At 44.4% G+C, this 19,935-nt stretch overlaps 1 protein-coding gene across 1 annotated transcript in view; it reads left to right on the top strand.

Moving 5' to 3' along the window:
• FIG4 (FIG4 phosphoinositide 5-phosphatase) overlaps nt 1-19,935 on the top strand; it is a 600,391-nt gene that overhangs the window by 158,596 nt on the left and 421,860 nt on the right. The window contains 1 exon segment of the mRNA XM_029595282.1: nt 2,035-2,132. Coding sequence (XP_029451142.1) covers nt 2,035-2,132 — 98 coding nt within the window.

Raw genomic sequence — 19,935 nt, 5'->3', positions numbered from 1 at the left:
GGATAGGTGTAACATGCTCAATTTATTTTGCACCGGTTAAAACTCTAGCGGCAGCATTTTGTAATAACTGCAGTGGTCTCAGTGAATTATCAGGAAGACCTAAAATATGTTGAAATCTTCTGTTCAGTGTGCAGGAGCATCTAGGAAAGCAAATAGAATGCTAGGGATTATTAGGAAAGGAATGGAGAATAAAACAGAGAATATCATAATGCCTCTGTGTCACTCCATGGCGTGACCTCATTTTGAATATTGTGTGCAGTTCTGGTCACCACATCTCAAGAAAGATATAGCAGAATTAGAAAAGGTACAGAGAAGGACGACCAAGATGATAAAGGGGATGGAACGATTCCCCTATCAGGAACGGCTAAACAAGTTAGGACTCTTCAGCTTGGAGAAGAGTCAGCTGAGGGGAGCTATGATAGAGGTCTATAAAATAATGGAGTGGAGTTGATCGAGTAAACATTAATCAGTTGTTGACAGTTTCTAAAAGTACAAAAATCAGGGGACACACAATGAAGTTACTGGGTAATACATTTAAAACTAATAAGAGAAAATATTTTTTTACTTAATGCATAATTAAGCTCTGGACTTCGTTGCCAGAGGATGTGGAGAAAGCTGTTAGTGTAGCTGTGTTTATAAAAGATTTGGACAAGTTCCTGGAGGAAAAGTTCATTAACAATGATTAAGTGGAATTGCAGAAATCCCCTGCTTATTCCTGGGATAAGCAGCTTGGAATCTATTTACCCCTTGGGATCCTGCCAAGTAGTTGTGATCTGGCTTGGCCAGGATACTGGGCTTGGTCTGACCCAGTATGGCAAGTCTTATGTTCTTAGGGATGTCTGGGTGTAGAACATTGGTGGAGACTGGAATGAAGAATCACGGATATATTTATTTATTTGTTTGTTTGTTTTATATACTGATGTTCATATGGTATATCTCATTGGTTTACAATAAATAAGGTATACAATTCAAAAAAACATCATAATAAAACATTAAATACAATAAAATCGACATATCATAAAATATAATTCAATATCATAAAATATAGTTAAAAATTATCTAGAGTTCTTAATAGACCTGGAAATTGGTTATATAAGGAGGAGAAAGAGTATTCAGGTATTTCTGTGCAAGTGAGTGTTGTATATAGGGGACAGAGAGAGTTCACACCTGGGTATAGTCCCTTGCATAGGTCACACCCGGCTTTGGCCCTCCTCTCTCCCCTCATTCTGCTCCACTATTGCTTTTTTGATCACTACCATGTTGGTGCTCCTCCTCCTTAATATGACTCTATATATACATAGTAACATAGTAATGGCAGCAGATAAAGACCAAAATGGTCCATCTAGTCTGCCCAGCAAACTTCTCAAGGTAGTAACTGCTGCTCCGTGCTGGTTAAGCTTTTTTATTTATTCCCATCCTCTGGCCTATATATATATATACATATATAGTATATATAAAAGAAAAGAAAATGTATTGTGCTCCGTCTTCTACCTGTACCTTGCAACTTGAGGCAGCTGTGGTTTTTCTACATCAGTTTTGCTGAAATGTAGGATTTTGTGAGCAAGGTAAGAGTTCAAGTCTTTGCAACCAAGAAGATGGAAAATTTAAAAAAGAAAGCAAGCAGAAACTAAAGTTAAGTAAGTAGACATTCAGATGTCGTAGCCCTTTCTCCCCATGTAAGGCTTTGTTCAAGCAACATTTCCGTATTACTGGCCCAGAAGCCTCTTTGTGGACGTATAGTGCACACCTCTGGAAGGTGAACATAACAACATTTTGGGGGCTGCCTGTTTCCTGGAAGCACTTCCATCTTTTCTGGTAGCACTAGCATCAGAAAGGTTACCTGTTAGGTTCCAGAAGGGCATTAGAGCCCAGCTAGTGTCCCCTGCTTAAAAATGCAGAGAAAAACAGCTTTGGTTAATGTCCTTTTTCCTCTGAAGGAAGCAATGCATGCCAGCACTGTGTTCACAAAGCCAGCAGTGAGCTTAGCTTGCACGCATATTCCTAGGCACTGATGGAGATTTGTTTTTTCTGCAGTGGTCCAGGCTGATCCGTTTGCCCACGTAGCTGCACTTCACTTTGACCAAATGCTTCAGAGGTTCGGTTCTCCCATCATTATACTGAATCTTGTCAAGGTATGGTGCCTCTTTACCAAACCTAAAAAAACAAAGAATTTTGTAAAGCTATATCATGTCTTGCTCAACCTCACATGTAACATTGCTTTGCTCTTCTGCATTCAAAAAGCAGTGCTCGTCAGCGGGGCAGCTGATACAATTTCACTTTCTGCCTTTTCTTTAACCCTGCTGTGCTTATGGGTAGTTGAGCTCGCTCTTCTGACTATTTATGTGATTGGTGATAGCCTTAGGATGCAGCATGTATCAGTCCCTGCATTGTAAACGGGAAAAGGACCTGCAACACAAACACTTCACAGAGAGGCTTAAGAGACTTTAACGTACATCGGGGGCCGGAGAGTGTTCAAGTGGTCTCCCAGATTCATGCATAGTCCCCTCTGCAGCCTGCTGAAGCTCACACTGCTGGGTTGCTGGAAGGAGAGAGGTGAGGTTGTGGCCCACATGGACCCAGAGCAGCAAGGAGAAGTTCCCACCTGGTGAAAGAGGGCGAAGTAGGCTGTAGGAGCTTGAGGAGTTAAACAATGTGCACTCACGGGTCCTTCTCCATCCAGGAGACAGGATCTATGCTGACTTGCAGTCTGCCACCAGATACAGGACTGGCCTAGCCCAGGCTGCTTCAAGAGAGAAGCAGAGGTAGGCAACCTCCAGGATAACTCTGGTGAATATGTATGAGATAGATTTGCATGCACACCACTTCAGAGATCTGTCTCTTGCATATTGGTTGGGGATATCCTGCTAACCTGAGTGAGTTGGTGTTGCCTTCCCCTTGGAGGAAAGGAATGGATAACCTCTTGGGGGAGTAACCAAATGAATAGCTGGGGTGGGTAGAGGAGGGCGTGACAAAAGGAGGAAACAAACAATTGAGGGTCTGTGGGGAAGGATGAGGATAAGGGAGTGAATGTAGCCCAGCCTGCACAGAATGTTTGCTGTTTCTGCAAATAAAAAGGGTTAAAGTTGCCCTAGAGAAGCAAAGAGTAAGGGTTCTAACGTAGTTACGGGGGGGGGGGGGGAGTGGAGTGACGTGAGAGGGGCTGCGGTTTGCTCTTCTCCATAGACTTCTGGAATGTGTATTTAATGCAGCCTGCTGTTATCTGTAGTGCCTGTTACTTCTAGTAGCACCAGAAGTCTGAGTCCATTTATCTTAAAACCTGACTTACAGAACATCCTACTGTAACGAGGTCATATGTTGTGGCTGCTTCACAAACTCATAGTAACCGTTAATGCAGATAAACATGCCTTGTTATTTATTATTCGTTTATTTGGATAAGATTCACCCAAAATGGTTTACAATGCATTAGAATCGCAGCATGTGTGCCTGGTTTGAAATAATGGCACCTGCTGCAGACTTGGGTTTAATGCGTGTTATCGTATACCGTGGGTTAGTGACAGGAGTTTCATTAGTATGCAGAAGGAAGTTTAGTGATTAAAGCAGAACTCGGAGCATAAATTGTGAACAGTTTTCTAGTGCATCCTGCAGATACTCGTATTGCTGAAAGTGGATGGGACATGGCCTTCTGTTTGTGCGGTGTAGTGTTCATGTAACTCGGACCCTGGAGTGAATATGCAGGACATAGATTTGCATACAGATATACCTCATCGATAAGGGCCTTCATGTTCGGGAGTTCTTCAGGGTTTATTACAAAAATGGGAGCAATCTGTGCAAAAAATGACTTGTCATTTTACCAAGTAAATATCATCCCTGTACATACCCGGATCAGTTCAGACTGCTGGGTTTTGCCTCCCTTCCAACAGATGGAGACAGAGAAAAACTTGAAGAGCACCCACTCTTAACCTGGTGTGCCACCTGCATATCTTCTGTATTTCTCTGTCTCCAGCAAATGGAGGTGGTGCAAAACCTGCGTTCTTGAACTACTTTTCAAATTTCCAAAAAAAAAAAAAAGACTACGAGAAATCAAGCAGGACAACAAGAAGTGGACATTGCTTCCAGGGAGTCAGCAGGTCCTGGTGGGACCATCCCCCTTGGTAGCAGGTTAGGTAGAGCAGGGGTTGGATACCCCACGAGGCTCCCCAGTCTAGTCAGGCAGCAGGGGTGATTATCCGTGGTCCGGTCCCTCCCCCAGCCCGGATCCGGAGCAGCCTCTATGCCGTGCTAGAAACCTTTTTTTCTTTTTTACTCGTTGAGCTTAAAAAAAAAAAGTTTATTCTCCAGCTCTGTTTAGCTGTGTGGCAGTGCTCGACTCTTAACGACCCGAGGCTGTGCTGATGGCCGCAACTGCCTGTCTGGTCCTCGGAGTTTCTTCTCCAAGTTTGCTTTCGCGGTGACGCCGTACCTGCAAGTTCCCTCAGCACCCATGCCACGCTCTGTGCACTGCTCGGCCTGTGGGGAGGCCACGTCAACGCTCTCCTGCACGGGTCTGTGTGCTCGTTGCCTCCCCGAAGGGGAGGGATCTTCGGGGGCTGCATCCGGGTCAGCGGAGAAGTCCCGCAGTGCAGGAAAGCGACCCACTCTGTAAGAGGCACAGGCCAACCCGTTCCCGCTGAACGCAGGAACAGTGGCCATTTTGAAAACTTTAACGACAGCTCAAGCTGAGGCGGCTGGGGGAGGGGATCTCCCACCGGATCTCTCCCCTGCTCATTTGAGCCCTGAGGGCCCCCAGGACTCGCTGCCCAACCTTTTTGATGTTGATCCCGATCTCCTGGAGGGGGTGTGGAAGGCCCAGCTCTTTTACTCTGAACTTTGTGCTGTTAATGCACAAAGCTTACCTAGGTAGCCAGTTGCAGCAAAGTGGTGGGTTACCGCTCAGGCGGCCAGAGGGGCCTCCCAGGAAAGTACCCAAGTGGCTGGAGCCACAGGGATCTCTCAGGGACTGAAAGATTTGGGTCCCCTCACTCCAGGGAAACTTGAGCCCTACTCAGGGTACCTCGGACCTCGGCGGTCCGCCTGACCCTTCCTCGGTCCTTCCGCTCTTATCAGGGGGCTATCCGGATGAGGAGCCAGAAAAGGCTTCACACCTGGAGAGAGATGACCCGAACGTCATTTGCCTGTTACAGAGGGAGAAGTTGAACCCTCTCATTTCACATGACCTAACAGAGTTAGGAATTGCGCTCCCTTCGGAGGTCTCAGCATCGGATTTGGTAGTTCCAGTCCTTGCTGGTTTGCGAGGTCCAGCCAAAACTTTCCCGTTCCTTCATATGGTTCATCAGTTAATGGTCCGGGAGTGGGATACTCTGGAGTCGGGCCTGAGAGTGGGCCGGGCTATGGACAAACTTTACTCTTTGCCCGAGGAGACCGTAGAGCTTTTGAAAGTTCCAAAGGTACATGCCTCCATGTCAGCCATCACAAAACTAACCGCTATTCCAGTGGTAGGTGCGGTGGCCCTTAAAAATCTCCAGGACAGGAAGCTCGAGGTGCATCTCAAGCAGATATTCAAAGTCTCAGCCCTTGGCATTTGGGCTGCCGTTTGTAGTAATTTCATGCTTCGGGCGAACCTGAGGTGGGTGCAGCAGTTGCTGACTACCAGGGACCTACCCCTCAGGACTTAGTGCAGGCAGAGAGCGCTTGGAGGCGGTGGTAGGGTATGGTGTGGATGCCTTACATGACCTCCTTCGTACCTCCTCCAGGATGATAGTCTCGACGAGGAGGCTCTTATGGTTACGCAACTGGTCAGCTGATGTCTCCTCTAAGGCCCAGCTTAGCGCTCTCCCTTTCAAGGGCAAATTCCTTTTTGGTGAAGACTTGGTGCAGTTGGTTAAGCGTCTGGCAACAATAAAGTCCATAAGCTTCCAGAGGACAAACCTAAGGCATCTAAAGGCTTTCTTCCGACCCGCTCTCATTTCCGGGGGCAGAGACACTTCTGATAGAGCAGGATCCCTGCTCTGGGCCAGTGACCAGCCTCAGGGTGGTCTCAATCCTGGCCTCATTCCTTTCGAGGCTGTAGAGCGACTCGAGAAGGCATCGGCCAAGGCTTCATGGGGCCCAAGTCTTCCCAATGAGATACAGTGGGCCCATTCCTCCATTCCAGTTGTTGGCGGGCGGCTGTCCCTGTTTCTCGAGGAATGGGCCAAGATAACGTCCAACCAGTGAGTTCTCTAAGCATCATAGAACATGGCTACGTGTTAGAATTTGCTTGGCCTCTGAGACCTGTTTATGACCTAAAAAAAAACCAAGAAGGAAGTCGGTCTAACAAAGCCGTGAGGGATGCAAAACAAGAGATGCCGAGGGTCCTCAAAAAGTTTATTAATAAAACAAGTCAGGCATTTATGAAATATTGTTTTATTAATAAACCTTTTTGAGGATCCGAGGCATCTCTTGTTTTGCATCCCTCACTGTTTGACCTCTCCATGCGGATCCCCTTTGAAAAGGCAGATTGTTCGGCAGACCTTCCACAGGCTGGAGGGCTTCAGAACCATTGTTCCCATTCCATAGGGAGAGTGGAAAATGGGCGTTATTCCATCTACTTCGTGGTACCAAAGAAGGAAGGCTCTTACCGCCCGATCTTGGACCTGAAAAAGGTGAAAAAGGCCCTCAAAGTGCCGCATTTTTGGATGGAGACCCTGCGCTCGGTCATTGCGGCGGTCCACAGTGGGGAGTTCTTGGCTTCCCTGGATCTGACAGAAGCTTACTTGCATATTTATTTATTTATTTAACATTTTTATATATCGGGATTCATGTAAAATATTACATATCATCTTGGTTTACATTATAAACGGAAAATCAAGCATGTAAGAATGCGATTACATTGAACAGGGCATAGAACTTGGATCAGATAAATGGGGAATAACGAAAATGATTAACGAAATGAATAAAACATGTTTTGAGTCAAGTCTAGTCTGGCTGAATATCGGGATTCACAAGCATCACCAGGAGTTTCTTTGGTTCATGATCCTCGGAATGCATTTCCAGTTCCGTGCCCTCCCATTCGGTCTGGCTGCAGCTCCTCAAACTTTCACCATGGTGGTGGTGGTGGCGGTGGCGGCTTTTCAATGGGACAGAATACAGGTTCACCCATACCTGGACGACTGGCTCATTTGGGCGAAGTCAAAAGAATTCTGTGAGATGGCTTCAGCAAAGTCTTACACCTTCTGCAGCCTCTCGGATGAGTCATCAATCAGGCCAAGAGCCATCTTCTTCCTTCTCAGGTCCTGGACTTCCTGGGAGCATGGTTCAACACCCGAGTGGGGAAGGTCTTCCTTCAGGAGGAACGGATTACCAAGCTAATGCAACAAGTTCGACATCTCTTGGTGGCTCTTCTACCCAAGGTCTGGGACTATTTGCAGGTCCTTGGCTCTATGGTGTCCACTCTGGAATTGGTCCCATGTGTGTTGGCTCATATGAGGCCTTTACAGAGAGCTTTACTCTCCCGTTGGAATCCGATGTCGGAAGATTTCCAGATACCCTTACCGCTCACAGTCCGCCAGGGCCAGTCTTGCTTGCTGGCTTTCCCCAGATCACTTGAGGTGTGGGGTGGACCTCGAGATGCCTCAGCGGGTAATAGTGACCACGGATGCCAGTCTCTCTGGTTGAGGAGCAGTGGGCCAGTCTCATTCGGTCTAGGGCCAGTGGTCACAGGAGGAAGCCTGGTGGTCCATCAATTGCCTGGAAACGAGATCGGTACGTCTGTCATTACAGAATTTTCTGCCTCTCGTGCGCAACTGGGCAGTGTGAGTCTTGTCTGACAATGTGACGATGGTAGCCTACATCAGCAGTCAAGGAGGAACCAAGAGTCGTTCGGTAGCCTTGGAAGCAGAGCAGCTGATGTTTTGGGCGGAACAGCATCTAGCCTTGCTAGCGTATCGCACATTGCAGGGACCGACAATGTGCAAGCGGACTTTGAGTCGGCAGAGGCTAGACCCCGAAGAGAGGGAATTATCAGACGAGGCGATGACCCTCATGTCTCACAGATGGGGTCCCCTTCATCTGGATTTGATGGCGACTCAAAGGAATGTCAAGGCTCCATGTTTCTTCAGTTGCAGAAGAGAACATGGAGCAGAAGGGGTAGACGCCTTGGTGCTTCCATGGCCAAAGGGATAGCAATCTTGGTGGCTCCGGAGTAGACCTGATCAACCTCGCGGTGGATGGTCCCCTGTGGGTAAGTCATCTTCCAAATCTACTTCAAGACCCTATATTTTTCGACTGGGCGGATCACTTTTGTCTAGTGGCCTGGCTTTTGAAAGGCAACAATTGATGAAGAAGGGTTATCCAGAGGTCGTGATTACCACACTTCTTCAGGCTCAGAAGACCTCTACTCCTTTGACCTATATCAGGGTGTGGAAGGTCTTCGAATTGAGGTCTTGAGAGCAGGGAATCCTCCCTCGTCAGTCCTTGGTGGCGCAGATCCTGACACTTTTGCAGAAAGGCTTAAATAAAGAGTTTAATTCCCTCCGGATGCAGGTGGTGCCCTGGGGTTGCCTCAGAGGTAAGGTTCATGGTGCGGCTCTAGTGGAGCATCCGGATGTGGTGCATTTCCTCCGGGGGGTGAAGCATTTGAATCCCCCAGTCCGCCCGGTATGTCCATCCTGGTGCCTTAATTTAGTCCTCAGGGTTTTGGTCGAAGCTCCTTTTGAACCTCTTAAGAAGGCGACCTTAAAGGATCTAACTTTGAAGGCCGTATTTTTGGTAGTGATCTGTTCAGCTAGAAGAGTTTTGGAGATCCAAGCCCTTTCTTGCAGAGAACCCTTTTTGTGAATTTCCAAATCTAGAGTTTCTCTCAGAACGGTTCCATCCTTTTTGCCAAAAGTTGTGTCTGCCTTCTACCTGAATCAATCTGTGGAACTTCCGGCCTTTCCAAATGTCGAGATGGATGTGCCTCATGCTAGAGAGTTGAGGCATCTGGATGTTAGAAGGGTGCTGTTGCACTATCTTGAGGTCACGAATACCTTTCGGATCACTTGTTTGTCTTGTGGAGTGGCACAAGAAGGTCACAAAGCGTCGAAGGCCACATAGCCCATTGGTTGAAAGTAGCCATTGCTGTCCCTGCAATTCCCAACTCAATTTTTTGCTTCAGCCACTAGAGGCAATAAGTATTGCAGTGTTGGCATACTATTTGCTAGAACACGCGTACTAGATGTGATATCTGTTATAACAGATGTAAATGGAAGGTATGTTTTGGTGAAATATCGGCTGGGGAATCAGATCTTCACTATTGGCAATATTTACTGTCCAAAACCTGGCTAAGGGCAATTTTTGGACACTGTATCTGGTGTCCTGACTCAATGGGCTGACGGATTTCTCATTATTGGGGGAGATTTCAATATGACGTGTTATCCTTTCTTGGATCATAGCGGACGGGGGGGAGTAGTTGCTAAGGCACAGAGGGTGAGCCTCAAAGCATTGATGGCTAATTGGGACCTTATTGATATATGGAGGCTCTTACACCCCACAGAATGGAACTACACGTTCTTTTCCAAAGTACACAACATTTACTCCCGTATCGATTTTATCCTGGTGGATAAGGGGTTAGTTAGTAAAGTGAAGCACACGACCATTGAACCCATCATGTGGTCAGACCACGCTGCTGTATCGCTCACACTTACAACAGCAGCTTCGATGGGTACTAAGGGCCATTGGAGATTAAATGAAAGCCTGTTGGAAGATAAACAATTCTGTACAAAGTTGCAGGATGAAATGGGTCACTACTTGAGGGAAAATGATACTGGCGAGATTCCCAAAGGTACCCTATGAAACTGTTTTAAAATGGTAGCTAGAGGTCACTTGATTGCCCAGGCCTCATATGTAAAACGAGATAGAGACAAGAAACGATTAGACCTTTTGACTAAGATTGGGAAATTAAAAATTCGGCATAAAAGGAATTTGGATCTGGCGCTGGGAAGGGAACTGGACAACTTACGTAGGGATTTACATAACCTGGATGTACAGACTATTGCTTTCAATTTGGATAAATTATGCCAGGAACATTACGAAGGGGACAATAAAGCGAGTAGGCTTATGGCTCGCAGATTAAAAGCCAGGATGTTGCACAATCAGATCTTAAAGATTAAAGACAGACAGGGGAACATGGTTATAGAGAACGATCTGATTCGCGATAGATTCTCCCAATTTTACCAAGAGCTCTATCAAGCACCACAGAATATTACTCAAAATCAAATTGATGAGTATTTGGCAGGTGTGAGATTCCCAAAAATTGATGATTGGGGGGAACGCAGCTTAATTAAAGAGATCACTTTGGAGGAAGTGGAAGGGGCAATCAAGGATTTGAAAAAAGGCAAATCGCCAGGACTGGACGGCTTTACAGCCGGGTTCTATAAAAAGCTAGTCCCCGAAATTGCTTCAACACTGGCAACAGCGTTTAATACCCTCCTCGCTGGCGGTAGTATAGCACCGGAGGCTAACAGGGCAGGGATTACGGTACTCCCTAAGCTGGGGAAAGATGCCACATTATGTGGGTCATCAACATATAAAAATTAGAGAGACAACAATTTCCAACACATCAATGTTAAATGTATTTATTTATATAGAAAACCCCCACAAAACCCTACATAGACAAATTTAAAACTAAGCTAGCACATTCATACGCACACACCACAATAAAATCACATGAAGTTTGAAATATTCATAGACCAAATTTTTAGTTATAAATATAATTATACATTTGACTCATCGAAAATAATGCAATCATGTATTCATTGACGAATGTACATAAAGTTATTACTCCATTAATATTGTAAACAGAAATCCATTAGGGATTTCTGTTTACAATATTAATGGAGTAATAACTTTATGTACATTCGTCAATGAATACATGATTGCATTATTTTCGATGAGTCAAATGTATAATTATATTTATAACTAAAAATTTGGTCTATGAATATTTCAAACTTCATGTGATTTTATTGTGGTGTGTGCGTATGAATGTGCTAGCTTAGTTTTAAATTTGTCTATGTAGGGTTTTGTGGGGGTTTTCTATATAAATAAATAAATTTAACATTGATGTGTTGAAAATTGTTGTCTCTCTAATTTTTATATGTTGATGATAGTGATATAGGGAGTGGTACTTAATATTGCCCTTTGTGTTGTTATACATTATGTGGGTCATACAGGCCAATCTCTCTTTTAAATTTAGATTTAAAAATTTTAGCAAAAATTTTAGCACAACGGTTAAGTAGATTGGCGAGCCAAATAATTCATCCAGATCAAACGGGATTTATCCCTGGTAGGTTGGCCGCGGACAATGTTAGGAGGGTGCTTAACCTGCTGTGGTGGGCCCGAGAATCACAAACTTCCCTAGGGCTTCTCACAATCAATGCTGAAAAAGCTTTTGATTTAGTCCATTGGGATTTTCTCTTTACAGTTCTGCAGAGATTTGGAGTGGGGGAGAATTTCCTTACTTGGATAAAAAAGTTATATTCGGCACCTAGCGCATGTATTAAGGTTAATGGGGGCTATTCACCATCATTTCCCATTGGTCGGGGCACCAGGCAAGGGTGCCCTTTATCCCCGTTATTGTTTGCCTTATATTTAGAGCCTCTCACGATCAAACTTCGCCACAAGGTAGAAGTTCAGGGCATAAGAGTGGGGAATAAGGAATACAAATTGTCCATGTTCGCGGACGATGTCCTGTTCACGGTGGTTAATCCTACTGATTCTTTACCATTTCTCATAGGGGAATTAAAGGCGTTTAGTAAGGTGTCCGGCTACCAATTAAATGCTGACAAATCAGAATTTTTGAATATTAATCTACCTAAAGAACATATGAACGCAGTCAAGAGTACATTTCCCTTTAAGGTAGTGACAGCTGGGGTAAAATACCTGGGGGTAATGGTGGGCGATCAGTTAGACGATCTCTATAAACTCAACCACGAGAAGATTTGGGGGTCTATCCAGAAAGATTTGCAAATTTGGGACAGGCTACCACTTTCATGGTTAGGGAGGATTAACGTGGTGAAAATGAATATTTTGCCGAAGTTGGGCTATTTATTTCAGACTCTACCCATTTTGGTTTCGGATGCTAGGCTTACCCAATGGCAGCGTAAGCTGTTCCACTATATTTGGAGAAGGAGGCCACCAAGGGTCAACAAGGAGCTTATGATGAGGCCTAGGAAAAAAGGGGGTTTGGGGGTTTCCTGCTTGCACAGATATTATCTGGGGGCCCAGTTACGGGCTGTTATAAATTGGCATCCTACTGGAACAGATAAACGTTGGGTGGGATTGGAGGCAGCATTGATGGAGGTATCTTCTTTGCACCCATTAGTATGGCTGTCACAGTATAGTCGTATCCACGTGAAAGTGATTCCCCCAATGGTAGCACTCACGTTCAGACTTTGGGATAAATGGAAATCCCACTTGGTGGGCCAGAGAACCCACTTTTTTAGTTTACCAATTTTTTTCAATATGGATTTTATACCAGGTTGTACAAGAACGGGAGAGCGACGGTGGGTTAGTAAAGGTTGTCTGCGGTTAGGGCAAATTTGGAATGGGTCCTAGGTTAAAACATTTGAGGACCTGGTGACGGAGTTTCACTTTACTAATTCGGATGCCTTCTTTTATCTCCAACTGGGGCATTATATCTCTAGGTCGGGGATACATTTTGATCTGTCTCAAGGCAAGACCTTGTTTGAGGGGCTTTGTGATAAGGCACGTTTTGCCACTAAGGTGATTGCGACCTTGTATAACAGGTTGTTCTCAAAAGCTGCTCCCTCGGCACATGTACAAGCATGGGAAAAAGATTTAGGAAGGCATGTTAATGACAAAGAATGGGAAATCTGCTACATCTCTATACAGAAGTGTTCCATCTCTGCCAGTATAATTGAACAAGGTTATAAATTACTTTACAGATGGCATTTTTCACCAGCTAAACTTGCCAAATTTAACAGGTCGATATCTAATAAATGCTGAAGGGGTTGTGATAATGTAAGCACATATTTCCACATGTGGTGGGAATGCCCCGTTATTGGTGGGAATGCCCCGTTATTACACAGTTCTGGGAGGATATAAAACAGCTCATTGAGTGTATGACTGCTTCCACTGTAGTCCTAGATCCCGTTACAGTGTTTCTGGGGATTCCTGCTTTAGATATAGGAGTCCACCTGCCCTTTGTAGGACAACAAGTTGTGATAGCAGCAAGAGGGGCAATTGCTTACTCCTGGAAAGATTCACAGGCACCGCAGTTTGTAAAAGTCACACTGCGCTTGCAAAGAATCTATCGATTAAGTCACTTAACAGCGATTCGTCATAATTGGTTAACCAAATTTGAAACATTATGGCGACCGTATATTCAGTGGACGTCCAATAAGGCGAATAAGCCGGAGGTGTCTAATAGTACCGTCGAAAATTAACTATTTATTACTACATACCTATCGTGTTGCTCTGTATTGTTTCTCTTGGTATCCTTAAGACCCTTTATAATTTTATTCCATTCAATTCTATATTGTATTTCATACTTCATAAGTCCCACTTTTTGTGTTAAGCCAGGGTGTGGGAAAGAAGGGGGGGGGGGAGATGAGGGAGCTCAGGGTAATGGGAATTATAACAAAACATGGACAATGGTAATGATGTTAAATTGGCTTTAAGGTGCTCATATAAGATCAAACAACGAACTTTACACACAGAACAGAAGACAAGTTGACAATCGTTCAGTTTATGGTATTATTATTATATTTTCTTATACTCTATAATTTGTAAACTACAATATTATTCATGTCTCTGTACTGCATGACAGTGTATGGTGTGGTCTATAATGTATCTTGGATAAGGAGTTGCTTCCGGCTCTTGTGAGGGTCTCTAGTTTGAATTCTGTTAAGCATCTTTATATGTTGTAATGTTTATTGTTCGATAAACATTTTTCATACAAAAAAAAAAAAAGAAAGTAGCCATTGCTTCCGCTTACATTTGCTGCAGATGGCCTGTGCCAGATAGTTTGAAAGTACATTTGATTCGATCTCAGGCTGCTTCCTGAGCGGACTGCCAGTTAGTCTCACCACAAGAAATTTGCAGGGGGTGACTTGGAAGTCACTGCATACTTTTGCCAGGCACTACTGCTTGGACGTCCAGACACCAGACGTCAGCAGTTTCGGGAGCAGTGTGATTTGAGCGGAACTCTCAAGGTCTCACCCTAGATAAGAAAGCTTTGGTACATCCCAGCAGTCTGGATTGATCGGGTACGTACAGGGAAAGAAAAATTGGTTCTTACCTGCTAATTTTCGTTCCTGTAGTACCACGGATCAGTCCAGACGCCCTCCCATTGGAGGGATGATTAGTCAGTTTCTTGAAAGTCCACTCTGATTGTTCCAAGCACTGAAGAAGGCTACAGGTTTCTCCTTATCCTGTGCTCTTGTTTCACAAGTTTATGGTTAGCTTTGTTGGGTTTTTTTCTTGTCCTTTGCTTGATCTGTCCTAGATACCTTTTTTTTGTGTTTTGCTTTGATAATGTTAATACAGAAGAGATGCAGGTGGCACACCAGGTTAAGAGGGGGTGCTCTTCAAGTTTTTCTCTGACTCCATCTGCTGGAAGGGAGGCAAAACCCAGCAGTCTGGACTGATCCGTGGTACTACAGGAACGAAAATTAGCAGGGAAGAACCAATTTTCCTTTTTTTGCTTTTGTTGTAAAAGATACTGATAAATGCCTTGGACAAAGAAAATAAAAAATGAAACAAAGATCCTTATTCATACATATTTATTGTAGCGCTTCAGGACCAGGGTCGCCGACCCCTGTGTGTATTTTGCAGTTTCACTATGAACAGTAATCACGTTACAATTGTGTTTCCATTCCTCAACGAGATCTACATAGCAAATACAAAATATCTGTTGAATATTTAAGATCAAACTAATAAACCCAAAAATGACTCGCAAATATAGCTATACCATCACTTCCTAAATTTACAGCATTATTTCCCAAGCCAGTCCTGGAGTGCCCCTTCGCCATGCTGGTTTTTAGGATATCCACCATGAATATGCATGAGAGAGATTTGCATGCATATCTCATACATATTCATGGTGGTTATCCTGAAAATCAGACTGACTGGGGCAAGGCTTCCCAAACTTTTTGCCAGTATAACCCCATTTTAGGACTCGAATATTCACATGACCCCAGAGGATGACCTAAACAAATTAGTGGGGAGGGGAATCCCCCCCCTTTCAACTCCACCTCTAGCTGATCTTTTACATCCCCCAGCTTGTCTCACCACCACCCTACCTCCGACTCATCTCCTTTCAAACCTTCTTTCATATCCCCACCCCAGCTGATCCACTCTCTATCTCCTTCCACCAAGACACTTTTACATACCCCAGCTGATCCACTCTTACCCCTCCCATTAAGACACTTTTACATACTCCAGCTGATCTACTCTTACCCCTCCCACAAGACATTTTTACATACCCTAGCTGATCTGCTCTCTTACCTCTCCCACCAAGACACCTTTACATACCGCAACAGATCCACTCTCTTACCCCTCCCACAAGACACTTTTACATACCCCAGCTGATTTCTCTTATCCCTCCCAGCAAGATACCTTTACATACCCCAGCTGATCTGCTCTCTTACCCCTCCCACCGACACTTTTACATACCCCAGCTAATCCTGTCATTCACCACTCTCACACATGTCCTTTCTTCTATCCCTTATTCTTCCATCTCAAAACTCTCTCCCCATCTCCATCTCTCTTACATCCCTCATTCCCTCTCATCCTGCTTTGCCCATCTCATCTCATTCACCCCCCACAGCTCGTACTGTCAGGCTCACCTCCCCAAAAAAACATTCTGTCCCTCTCCAAGTTCAGTCTCTTTTCTCACACACTCCCATCCTCTGATCACCTCTTCCACAAGTAGGCTCATTCTCCTCTCTTTCACCTCCTCTCCTCAATTGCACATGCCTTACTTTCTCTCAACCCCTCACCCCCACCACAAAACTGGGCTCACCTTCCTCTCTCCCATACCTCCCCCACCACACCACATAACTGGGTGCACCTTCCTCTCTCCCATGCCCCCCCCCATACCACATAACTGGGTGCACCTTCTTCTCTCCCCCCTCACACCACATAACTGGGTGCACCATCTTCTCTCCCCCCCCCCCCCACACCACATAACTGGGTGCACCTTCCTCTCCCCCCCCCCTACACCACATAACTGGGTACATCTTCCTCTCCCCCCCCCCCTACACCACATAACTGGGTACATCTTCTTCTCTCTCACCTCTCTCCACCACACAATGAACTCTCCTTCCTCTCTTTCACCTCCACTCCACAAATGCGCTCACCTACATCTCTCTGCCCCCTTTGTTAGTTTATTGCATTTGATGAGATTGTTTTCTTACAAAAAATCAAAATGATTTACAATAAAACTCAAACATAAAATAAAGTAAAACAAATTTCATAAAAGCAATGATTAAAATTTAAAATATAAAAGGCATATGTTTACTGCTTTTTCAAAAACAATAAAAACAGATTTATCATAAAATATAAAAGTCAGTACAAAACACACGGGAAAATACATATCGCATAGTAGTTAGAATAAATTATGAAAAGGATAAGAATCTCGCACAGGAAAGACCCTGCCCAAAATAAGCCTTCGGTAGTTTTCTGAATTTAAGGTCCTCTTTCTCAAGTTGGACCGTAAGAGGTAAAGAATTCCAAAATGTGGGGGCCAGAAAAGCAAAAGACATTTCCGGGGTGCCCTCGTAACCAATTTCTTTAAAATGTTTTTTTTCTCTCTCACCTGTCACCACCACACAACTGAACTCCCCTTCCTCTTTCTCAACTGTGCTCCCCTTCCTCTCTCTCTCTTCCCACCACACAACTGGGCTCCCCTTCCTCTCTCTCTCTTCCCACCACACAACTGGGCTCCCCTTCCTCTCTCTCTCTTCCCACCACACAACTGGGCTCCCCTTCCTCTTTCTCACCTCTCACTACCATGTTACTGAGCTCCTCTTCCTCTCTCTCTCTTTCCACCACACAACTGGGCTCCCCTTCCTCTTTCTCTCCTCTCACCACCACGTTACTGTGTTTCCCTTCCTCTCTCTCTCTTTCCACCACACAACTGGGCTCCCCTTCCTCTTTCTCTCCTCTCACCACCACGTTACTGTGTTTCCCTTCCTCTCTCTCTCTTTCCACCACACAACTGGGCTCCCCTTCTTCTTTCTCTCCTCTCACCACCACGTTACTGTGCTCCCCTTCCTCTCTCTCTCTTTCCACCACACAACTGGGCTCCCCTTCCTCTTTCTCTCCTTTCACCACCACATTACTGTGCTTCCCTTCCTCTCTCTCTCTTGCTCTCTCTCTTCCCACTGCACAACTGGGCTCCTCTTCCTCTCTCATTAGTCATTTTGTCTTTGAATATATGATACTGGCTAAATGGTGGCTCAACCAAAATCTTTGCTGGCCTGAAGCACACAATTTCCTTTTGGTTTGAAAATAAGAAACGACTCTGCCCTGTCAGAGCATCAGTGACCTTAGTGGGTACATTCTTCAGGCCAGGTCAAGCCCTGCTTGAGAAGTAGCCTTCGGCTTTGTGTACTCTATTTGCAGTGATCTGTGTATTATAATTATGACATATTTTTGCTGTCTTTGTTTTATTCAGCTGCAGAGTGTGTCCCATCTAAGTGGCAAATGCCAAAACTATTTACTCTTGGGTGAGAAATAGCCGTTTTCAAGCCTATTATTTAAGCAGCATCTGTCAGTGATAATGATGCACTCAGCTGTGCAAAGCACAATAGCAGTCATAAAGTTCGTCTGCTGGCCAATTACAAAGTAATAAACTGAAAGCCTTTCTCTGCTTTTCTCCTAAGGCTTTTTCTGAATAGTTGGCTATCTGCAATCAATACAGCAGCCTGCTTTCAGGAACCGAAAGAGGAAACAACTTTTTTTATTTATAGACCCGGCTCTGAAAGGCCACTGCTAGAATGTGGCGCGAGACTCAGCAGACACGAACATGTGAATTGCTAAGTGCTCTCTGGCTCAGGGGCTTTTGTCATGAGACTGACGGGCCTGTTGGAACACTTAGCAAGCCGTATTGCAGAAGCCCTGTCTTCTCATTCACACGTGTCTGTGGAAGATGTTTACAACTGCGTTCCTGTCTGAAGCACTGGCTGCTCTGCTTCACAAAATCTCCAAAGGTCAAGGAGATTTCTAAAGATACAATACTGTGCTATTTTGGGGAGGTGCTTCACATCTTATTTGCAAGCACGGGGGACGATGTACTAACCAGTGAGTGGGTTCATGGGAATAAGCTGGCACTGTACAAATTGTTTTCTCAGTCTGGTCCATTTCAATATTGTGGAAATGGCTTCACAGGGATTTTTAGGCAACTAAATTTGCAAAATTGCAGACTTTATTACAAAAACCTAATTGCGCCTCTCTGAGGTATAGTTAGGTTTTTGCAGAAAATTGCAACTTTGACAATTTTACACATATAGTGTTGCTCTGCAGAAATCACTAATGAACTAATTTGCATTATTCAGCTCATTAGCAAATTTGCATACTTTTGGTGAACAGATTCACATATGCAAAATTCCATGCAGAAAAACTATAAAAAGTACAACACAAATTTGCAAACACAGGGCTCATATACAAAGCCGCATTAGGCCGCATAGTAACATAGTAATGACAGCAGAAAAAGACCACATGTTACATCCCTTCTACACAGCAAGTTTCTTATGGAAGTAACTGCCGCAATGTGCAGGTTACCCCCGTGTTTCTGTTAAGGATAGTAACTGCCGATCCATGCAGGTTACCACCATGTTTCTGTTGAGGGTGGTAACTGCCACTCCATGCAGGTTACCCCCATGTGTCTGTTAAGAGTAGTAACTGCTGCTCCATGCAGATTACCCCCATATAGTAACTGCTGCTTCATGCAGGTTACCCCAAGCCTTATTTTAAGGTAACAATATTTACAGTCAAACCAAGCAACTGTCAAACCTATAAGAAAATTAATACTAGCAACATTTTTTCAGGGTAAATAGACTTTTTGATAACTCACAATGCTGCTGCTTGAATGTGCTTTGCTTTTGGAGTTGGCCATAGAAGCAGTCCTGTCCTTTTTCCCTGATGTCTGCATATCAGTACCCCAGGCAGTAAAATCACGGTCCAGCATTGGTTATCTTCTGAATCCAATTCCCCTCTTTTTTCCCTCTGTTGTTGAAGCAGAGCGCGATGCTACAGTTGCATCCAAAGCATCAAGGCTAACTTCAAGGTAGTAATCCCCATGCCTGCTGTCAAGGGTAGTAACTGCTGTTCCATGTAGGTTACACCCAAGCACCCTTTTCTTCATTTAACTTCTCTAAGTGGCCTTATCTTCTCTAAGTGCCCCTTTAACCCCTCGATCATCTAACGGTCCAACTGACTGCCTCACAGGCTTTCTGCTTCGGATATATTTTAAAAAGTTTTTACTGTGAGTTTTTGCCTCTACAGCCAACTTCTTTTCAAATTCTCTCTTAGCCTGTCTTATCAATGTCTTACACTTAACTTGCCAACGTTTATGTATTATCCTATTTTCTTCTGTTGGATCCTTCTTCCAATTTTTGAATGAAGATCTTTTGGCTAAAATAGCTTCTTTCACCTCCCCTTTTAACCATGCCGGTAATCGTTTTGCCTTCTTTCCACCTTTCTTAATGTGAGGAATACATCTGGACTGTGCTTCTAGAATGGTATTTTTTAACAATGACCACGCCTCTTGCTCATTTTTTACTTTTGTAGCTGCTCCTTTCAGTTTTTTTCTAACAATTTTTCTCATTTTATCAAAGTTTCCCTTTTGAAAGTTTAGCACGAGAGCTGTGGATTTGCATACTGTTCCTCTTCCAGTCATTAATTCAAATTTGACCATATTATGATCACTATTGCCAAGCGGCCCCACCACCATTACCTCTCTCACCAAGTCCTGTGCTCCATTGAGAATTAGAT

This window comes from Rhinatrema bivittatum, chromosome 3 (assembly GCF_901001135.1).
Source record: "Rhinatrema bivittatum chromosome 3, aRhiBiv1.1, whole genome shotgun sequence".
Lineage (NCBI taxonomy): Eukaryota > Metazoa > Chordata > Amphibia > Gymnophiona > Rhinatrematidae > Rhinatrema > Rhinatrema bivittatum.
This window is presented reverse-complemented; position numbering and strand designations above follow the sequence as displayed.